This window comes from Triticum aestivum, chromosome 2D, assembly GCF_018294505.1.
Source record: "Triticum aestivum cultivar Chinese Spring chromosome 2D, IWGSC CS RefSeq v2.1, whole genome shotgun sequence".
Classification (NCBI taxonomy): Eukaryota; Viridiplantae; Streptophyta; class Magnoliopsida; order Poales; family Poaceae; genus Triticum; species Triticum aestivum.
In genome coordinates, this window is record NC_057799.1 from 646,814,646 (window position 1) to 646,824,136 (window position 9,491).

The 9,491-nt window shown below is 47.6% G+C and overlaps 1 protein-coding gene across 1 annotated transcript; it reads left to right on the forward strand.

Moving 5' to 3' along the window:
* Nucleotides 1-5,887: 5,887 nt before the first annotated feature.
* LOC123050779 (probable fucosyltransferase 7) lies at nucleotides 5,888-8,142 on the forward strand. Its single transcript, XM_044473515.1, has 2 exons — nucleotides 5,888-6,137; nucleotides 6,345-8,142. Exons 1-2 carry the CDS (start codon nucleotides 5,993-5,995, stop codon nucleotides 7,868-7,870), a joined length of 1,671 nt encoding a protein of 556 aa, XP_044329450.1. The 5' UTR covers nucleotides 5,888-5,992; the 3' UTR covers nucleotides 7,871-8,142.
* The last annotated feature ends 1,349 nt before the right edge of the window (nucleotides 8,143-9,491 follow it).

A 9,491-nucleotide genomic window follows, 5' to 3' on the forward strand; every position in this document is an offset into this window, starting at 1 on the left:
TTAGAGGTTTGTGTACGTGGGCCTCCAACCTGCTGGCTTCTCGCGTGTTCGCGTTATTTCCTCACAAGCTCGCGCTAGCCCTATCGCCGCCCACCTCTCTGCGCAACAGTGTCGCCTTGCCAGACTCGCCTAGATCACCGGAAAGAAAAAGGTACGGCAAGAGAATCCCTCGATCTAGTTCAAGTGTGTGTCTCTATTTCTCACAATTTTTGTTTCCCAAATACTGAAACACCGAACAAGAGTTTCAAACCATAAGGATGTTACAATTACATATTGGATTACTGCGTTTTTTCGGGAGATGTCCACGTCTGTTTGAGAATAGGACTACCGGGATATTTCAATTTTTATGCTGATACAAATTTGTTTGAGAATTGAATTATTTTGAGTTTCCAAAGTTTGGGAGTGCATATCATTTGTACCGATCATCCTTGTTTTCATTGTTTGGAGTTTTTATGCTTTACTATTTGAGACTACGGTTTTTAATCCCGTGACAATGAATATTTTAGTTTATGAAACCATCAGTTTCTAAAGCTACTGCGAAAATGGTGACGTGTTTGGCAATCAAAGTAGTGATCTAAACGCTCTTATATTTCTTTACAGAGGGAGTATGTAGTAATGTATTTGACCACCACTAGAGTCATTTGCTGTTTTTCTCAGTTTTTAAAACAAATGTCCTGATCTTTTTTTTAATACAGCAAAAATACCATAGTTTTGTGGATACTATGGCTTATAATACTACAAAAAAAATTGCACTAATTTTTTTCGGGAAAATACTGCAATCTTAACTAGAGGCAAACATCTCAAAGTATTTGAAACCATAGTTTTTCAAAATAGTATTCTTGAAATACATTGCAACCAAGCACACCCTAAGTTTGTTATTTTTATGTATAGCATTATATGTGGCGGAGCTTGACAAGAATCTATGGGGGGGCAATGACCAATTTTTTTTTAACCAACCGCAACAAAATTTAACCAGCGCCAGTGGCGACCATAGTTGGGGAAAGAGACAGGTAAAGCACTCAAGTCCCGAGCACCGACAGGCTCGTGTAGTCGTGTTCGTGTGATAATCCCGGTGATGGGCTTCTGGCCTTGTACGTGTATGTGGATATGGGACGGTTACTACCTAGTAAAACAAATTGCAATTGAGCTAGGGGGCCATGGCCCCCTCAGAGTTCTACATAGCTTCGCCGATGTATATGTTCCTATGCATACGTGATGTACATGTGCACACCGGGTCATTTTTGTCCTGGGTCCGCCCCTGCATACGCCATCGTATTTGAAGAGGTGCCGTGTATGATAGGCAACCAACATGATCTATACATGCACTACTCGGACATGTTCGACATGCTCATGCACGATAAGGTAAGATTTCCTGCATCGCTTCAGTGATGCTGTTTGTTGTATGATGCTTAGATACCTCACATCAGAACGTTTTCAGGTAATGTGGCAACCGTACTCGATATTCTGCCAGCCATCGTTTACTGCTCACCTTAACCCGGGTTGTGTATCCGATGACGAGCATTGGCTATGCCCGTATCCTCTTATTAACTTCCACATCGTCGAATCCTACAGGCCGGAGAGGGTCTGTCATCAGTTTGATGTGCTGCGGGAATCTATTGTTGAAATCAGCAGAAAGACGGAGCGAGATCTGCACAAGTAAGTCATAAAACTGGTTCGAGATCTGCACAAGTAAGTCATAAAACTGGTTCATGGACTTACTGGTCATCTTTCGTGTTTAGACGGACCCGTAACTAAATACGTCATGATTCATGGCCGTCTCATCTTTCAGGGTAGACCGGCGGACGTGCAAACAGACATATTGGGCGGATTTCCATAGAGTCCATATAGACGCCTGGATATGCATTGGCGAAGCTGTTTTATTACCCGTCATGTAATTTCCCTACAGTTATTTGTTTTGTTATGAAATACAAAATCATAGTCAAGAAAATGAAAATCGGTATGAGATTGATACACTCTGTTTATTATAGCCAGACCTAACCAGGTTAGGTTGCATGTGCAGCTATCAGAAGTAGAACACATGCTAGATGGCAACTTACTACTTTTATTTTAATTACCAAGAAGTCTCTTAACATGTGTCTTACTCAATGTAGGTGGTCGCCACCAATAACTAATATCACATTGGTGGTTTTTGGTTTGGATTGGGCATCATTCATGATGTTATGCCATTGTTTGCCTAGATAGTTGGTGTGCTGTCAAATTAGGACTATTTATTGTTATCCATTATTGTCTTCCAATTGACAGATTTGTTGCATAGTACACCAAACATCGAAAAGCATCGTGATTCTGTGAATAAGGGTATCTTTTCTTCATACTGTATTTATATATATTTGCCCTTTATTATGTTGTTTGCTGAATTTTCGCACTTGGCTTCTCTTGCATTGCAACACCATTGCCACAGTTCCATAATGAGATACATATAAACAAAGATCTTTAGGAGATTGTGCTGTCTACTTTAGTAAGTCTGTTACTCTTAAATATATGCAGTTTCTTTACTGAATATAAGATAGTGTACAAGCTCTAGCGGTAGTTGCCCACCGAGTAAGTTAATAGAAAAGAGAACAAATGCATTATTTGTTCTGACCAACCTGGGTTCAAACACAACATTTTGAAAGCAAAAAATAAACGGACGTTTACCACTGGCTAAGATCCAACAAGTTCTAGATTACCATTTTTTCCTATGAGTTACTTCCTGTCATTAAGCCTGTCTTAGCAGCTCAACTTTTGTTTCTACAGGGAAAATTCTAAGAACGTTTAAAGTTCTTTATGAATGTTAGGCGGTCTGACTCGATCTAAATCAGCAGTTGCACCAGCTACTTCTCACTGTTTAGCATCTGGCCTGTATCTGCAGGTGATACCTTGGACAGTTTCTTCCAACTCCTTTGTTAGTAATTAATCCAATAATTTCATGCTTGGAAATGGGAAATTTCAAGGCCAACGACACTCTGTCAGTCAGATGGCTGACAAGATTTTGCCTCTATGACATCATTAGAGTTTTGTGCAAATGTGGGACCACAAGTCTTGGCTGCACATGGGGTGCAATCCAGTTTTGAAGGTTGGAAAATGGCAGTTGTCAAAGTTCTGTGTAAAATAATATACCAAATTAATGGTGTACCACTCCAGGTTTTGTAAAATGTAGTACGAAGCTACTGTTAATTCTGCTTGAGACTACGTACCTGTACCATATTCTTACATAAAAATTAATATTCAGTGTACAGTCTAGCAGTTGCCTAAATCTCATCATTCACTTTCATTTCGACTTGAGAGTAAAAAAGAGCATGGAATTGTAATGGTACTCATGGAGTCATGGTTCTGTGCTCTCATCTAACACATTGAGCATGTTTTTTTGTGTGCTCAATTCTAACATTGCAACACACGATTTTGCTAGCTAGACTGTTTCTTTTCGATTACCTCGACAAATCTATGCACAGTAATAGTGCAAAACAAATGGAATTTCTTACTCATGCCGCGCCAAATTTGCCTAGTTGACCTGAAAATACGCAGCATTTGCACAACCGTCGCTTGCACGCTGCCAGTCCTGTATAGCTCTATCAGCCCAGCGGCACATTTTTCAATAAAGGATGCTTTATTACTTAAAAGGTTTAAGCATTATATTCGGCCTCTGCATACTAAGATGCGCATAGCCAAAATAAGTCCACACACAGAACAAAAAACCAAAAAAGAGGCGAAATACTAAGAAAATATCTAGTGTTTGTATAACGCCTAAGACGTAGGTGGGCCAATCCTGAGATCATGCTGCCACCCAGGTTCGGTAAAAGTATCCATCACCGTAGCCTCCAATCATGTACATACCTCCATAAAGAAGCCGCGATTCTCCATACGCTGAAGAGACGACCATAAATGAAGCGTCCCGGTACATCTGTAGATAGCCTGCATAAGAGATGTACTTTTTCCATTAAAAACCTTATGATTTAAGCGACCAAATAACGGCGAGTGCTCCCACCCTGAGAAGAGTTCTAAACTTGTATTCAATCCCATGTAAATAGTTGCCAAATATATTAGCAACGCTACAAAGAGGGTACAAGCCAGAATCTATTTGGATGGCTGACCATATAAAACGAGCCAATTTACATTGAAAGAACAAATATTTTATTGTCTCATCATGCTGACAAAAGACACATTGCGTACTTCCATGTCAATTCCTCTTAACAAGGTTATCTTTAGTAAGAATGACTCCGCGACGAAGATATATCATGCAAAGATTTTATTCTTAAGAGGTATTTTCATCTTCCAGATCTTCTTATTATTATCAACTGGCACATCGGATTGGAGCAAGGCTCTGTACATGGACTCCATTGAGAATTGACCATTCCCTTGTAGGTTCCAACGAAATTCATCGGACCCTTGTGACAATTGCACCATGGATAACCGCTGGAGCAGGGTGTTCCACGGTTGGAGTCTGGGTCCAATTAAATATCTTCTGAACGTCACGTTTGGCCGAAATGATTCCATAACCGTGCCGATAGTATCACCCTTGTGGCGCACAATATTATACAGAGCTGGATAATGTTCCTGGAGTGAAGCATTACCTAGCCACTTATCCTCCTAGAATCTAATTTCTGAACCGTCCTTAATGAGCCATAGGGGAAGAAATATTTCTTCGTCGCCATTAAGCCCGCCCAAAAGTGAGAGTCCCCAGGCTTCCAGTACATCTGGGATATCGCCTTTGAACCCACATATTTTCTCTTCAGGAGAGTTTGCCATACACCATCTTTCGTCAATAACTTAAACAACCATTTGCCGAGGAGGGCCCTATTCTTAATAGCAAGGTCATGAATGCCCAACCCGCCTTGGTCTTTGGGACGGCAAATCACACTCCATTTAGCCAGTCTATATTTCTTTCTCTCGCTATCTCCTTGACAAAAGAATCTTGATCGGAAGTAATCCATCTATGTAAAACTCCTTTCGGCAGTTGGAAGAAGGAAATCATATATAGTACCATATTGCTTAGTACTGAATTAATGAGTACCAATCTTCCACCCAGAGATAGCAATTTGCCTTTCCAACTGCTTAGTCTTTTTTGTAGTCTCTTCTCAACGTGTTTTCATTCAGCATTTGTGAGTCTCCGATAATGTACCGGTATCCCCAAATATGTGATAGGAAACTGGCCCAAACCGCAGCCGAAAAGGTCAGCATACAAATGGGCCTCGTCTTTTTTTTGAAAGAAAAGGTAGATCTTGTTCTACCTTATGCATTCAAAACAGGCCGCAGCCCGATAGACTGAAGTCATTTTACATGAAGGCGGTGTGGGCGCCGCACAGAGTGTGCAGCAGGCCAGCGCCAAGCCTGAAGAAAGAAAGGAAAACAAGAGAAGGAGAAAAAAAGGAGAAAAGGAGAAACCTAGGCTGGAGGACTTATATGTAGCTACTGTTGCAACATTACATTAGCCCAAGAAGTTAAAGCCTCCTTTGCATTTCCTCCCGGCGCTCTCAGCCTCCAGAGCATGAGTAGCTGAGCGATCTCAGTAAGAACCTTTCCGGTCGTCCAAGAAACGTTATGAAAGACTTGCGCATTTCTGGCAATGGGCCTCGTCTTGAGCCCAGCGGCACATGCATGTTGCGACCGCCGTGGGATCGATGTGCATTGAGCGCACGCGTAAGGTCTCCAGCGCGGACTTGGTGGTGGTGCTTGATTTGGTCAGCTCGCTCTAACTTGTAGTAGGATCATACTTGCCACTTTAACCCCGCGTTACTCATCCCGTCCATTCCATGAGGGCACACACAAGTCGAGGTCAACGCATGTGCTTTTCTTCGTGACTACGCCTTCCTAGCTAGTAGTGTGGTGGAGTAGTATATATGTAGTACTGTATGTAAGCAGGCCGTGGAACAAGGAGGGCCAAAAAGAAGAGTTCACCATATATATACTCCTATATGAGTATCACGCTTGTTCATGCATATATATACGATATAGCTAGCGCTTGGCTGCCTAGCCTAAGCCTAGTAGTGAACTCAAGATGGAGGGCGGCAAGCCATCCACTCAGCGCCACTCGTCCGGCGCCGTTCGGCCGATTGTGCTACTAGTGGTCGCGGTGAGCCTGGTTGCCGTGCTCTTCATGGCCACGCGGGTCTCGCCCGGATGCCGTCCACTCTTAAAAGCTGGTACGTACACGTTGATCTTGCACTAGACTGTACTTTCTCGGTTTCCCGAGGTTCAATTTTGACCATAATTTAATCAACGAGAGCAGTCGGTCTTGTTGGTTAAATTTATGATCAAAGTTAAAGCGCGGAAACCGATAACACACTATATTTTAAAACGGAGGGAGTACCAAGTCAAGTAATCGACATGCTTGAACTATATGTATGTAGTGTACCAACAAGGCCTAGGCCGTGCCGGCCCCTCCGTGACGGCCGATCCGCTCCTCGGCGGCCTCCTCTCGCCGGGCTTCGACGACCGCTCCTGCCTCAGCCGCTACCGCGCCTCGCTCTACCGCCAGCCGTCGCTCCACAACCTGTCATCGCACCTCGTCTCGCGCCTCCGACGCTACGAGTCCCTCCACCAGCTCTGCGGGCCTGGCACACCGGCGTACTCGCACGCCGTCGCCCGCCTGCGCGAGGCCATGGATGGGCATGCGTCAGCGCCAGCACCAGCGTCATCGAACAGTACCAGCAGCTCCGACCCCGAGTGCAGCTACATCATCTGGACCCCCGTAGAGGGACTCGGCAACCGCATCCTCTCCACCGCCTCGGCTTTCCTCTACGCGCTGCTCACTGACCGTGTCCTCCTTGTCCACCACCCCGCCGACGACCTCAACGACATGTTCTGCGAGCCGTTCCCGGGCTCCAACACCACCTGGGTGCTCCCGGAGGAAGGGTTTCCCATCCAGGGCATCAAGGGGCTCAACGTCCGCACCCGGGAGAGCCTCGGCAACGCGCTGGGCCGTGGCGAGGGCGAGGGGTCGGCGCCGTGGCTGTACGTGCACCTACAGACCGACTACAAGCCGGACGATCGGCGCTTCTTCTGCGACGACGGACAGGACACGGTGCGTGGCGTGCGATGGCTCGTGCTCCGCTCCGACAACTACTTCGTGCCGGGCCTCTTCTTCCTCCGGCGGTACGAGGAAGAGCTGGTCCGGCTGTTCCCGCGCCGCGACACCGTGTTCCACCACCTCGGGCGGTACCTGTTCCACCCGAGCAACACGGTGTGGGGCATGGCGACGCGGTACTACAGCTCGTACCTCGCCCCGGCGGAGGAGCGGGTGGGCGTCCAGGTGCGCGAGTTCAAGTATGCGCGCATCTCCGCCGACGAACGCTACAAGCAGATCATCTCGTGCGCGAGCCGCGAGAGCCTCCTGCCCGCCGTCGACAACGCTACTCTCCCGAGCTCCTCTGACCACCACCACCACCAGGAGCAGGAGCAGGAGCAGGAGCAGGAGACGAAACGCAAGGCCGTGCTGGTCGTGTCGCTAAACGGGGACTACTACGACAAGCTCAGCAGCCTGTACTACGAGCACGGCGGCGCGGCGGGAGTGACTGTGAGCGTGTTCCAGCCGACGCACCTGGGAATGCAGCAGTCGGAGAAGCGGCAGCACAACCAGAAGGCGTTGGCTGAGATAGTGTTGCTCAGCTTTTCGGACGTGGTCGTCACGTCCGCCCAATCCACCTTCGGCTACGTCAGCCAGGGGCTGGCCGGGCTGAGGCCCTGGGTGCTCATGCTCCCCGTCGACGGGAAGGTCCCCGATCCGCCGTGTCGTCTCGCCTCCACCATCGAGCCCTGCTTCATGAGGCCGCCGCACTATGACTGCCGGACGAGGGGAGACAGCGACAACGGCAAGGTGGTCCCCTACATCCGGCAGTGCGAGGATGTATCGTATGGCGTTCAGTTGGTGGAGTAACTCGATCAGCTGGCCTTCCCTCAATCAATCAATTTGGCAGCCTCATCGTAGGTAGGTTCATCATGCATGGCCTCTTGGGGGCAATCATCCTAGTATCTGATTTGCCTAGTTGGTCCACCGATGCATGGGAGTAGTTTGGGTATTTGTCGGGTAAAAATAATGAAGCGACTAGTTCCCGATTGATCGAGAATTAGTTACTTCTCAATTACTTGCAACTCTCATCGAGTAAGAATCACGACGCAAATCTATTTCCAGGGCTTTCGGAGCTCCGACGATGGTGTGTCGTGTTTTTGGTGCTCTTCCGTTCTCGGCGGGCTTTCCGCCCGGTGACCGTCCGTGATGTTCGTCTTATTCTTAGCCCGGGCGCCGTTTTTGCTGGGAGCTGTATTATTCTTAGCCCGGGCGCCGTTTTTGCTCGGAGCTATATGGCAATCCGGTGTCTGGTACGTGCGCTCTTTCCGTCTTCCTTCGTTGTTGCTTACGCTGTATTTGTTGTTGTTTCTGTTTACCGGCTTGGAGACGGTGCTGGATCTTATGGTGGGTGTGGGTTTGCGTCATGGGGTGGAGCGTGTGCCTGGTCTGCTACGCGTTCTGCTCCAGGGTGTGGCGGCGTGACCTGCGTAGCGGCATCTCACGTGAGGGTGTCACGTAATTAAAGGCACGGAGGGAGTAGACGATTGTTGAGGGCCTTTGAGTTTATCCTTGCCGGCTTCTGCCTGGGGTTGAGCGACGGTGTGTTATCTGTCTTGATTGGCTTTAGTGGTCGCTGCACGAAGCTCTTCGCTTTGGGGCGCTCGTGTGGACGTGTCGCTGGGCTTTACTGTTCTGCTTGTGCCGCGACGTCTAGCAAGACTGTTATCTGGCTCGGTTCTATATGCATGAGGACTCGTGCAGTGGTTGCTACGCGGCTGTGTCGGAGATCGACTTGCTGTACGAGATACTATTGACTGTGCCGACTTCGGTTGCACCGTATGTGGAGTTCCGCTTCGATGGCAAAAGGTATTTTCCGTTGTAGCTAAATGATGCAGGCTGAAAGGATTTTAGTTATCTGATAAGTATGTCCCTGTATTTTGTGCTGGCAAAGGGATCAACCTAAAGTTCAGTTACTAGAACATAGCACCAACTCTAAAATCCATTTAACATGGCAAGGTCCTTAGTTAAACTAAGGCACTAAATTTCTAAACCAAGATTAGAATCAAAAGATCGCCCGAATCAACATTTTGTAAGGGGTTGGTTTTAGGGTCCTTATGTTCGTTTTCTGGTCCCGGTTCTATGTTTGGCGCGGCGTGGTACTCGGTGAGTACAGGGAGAACACCTTCCACAGGAATCGGGATGGGCTGCCTACGATGCACGTCGCCCCCCACTTCGGGTAAGAAACCGTCGTCCGACCTCCCCCGCCTCCAACCTTACTCTTTCCATCCCGTTAATCCTGCGCACTCAACCGTTTACGTTGTCGTTGCAACTGTTCGGGCTTCAAGCCCGAGGCTACAGGATCGCCGACGCCGACGAAGACGACCACACCGACCTCGATTATGATAGCTCTACCAATTGAGCCGGTGACGGGCACTCGGCCCACACAAATGGAGCCGATACCTTTAAGTCGCAGAACGGCCACAGACAT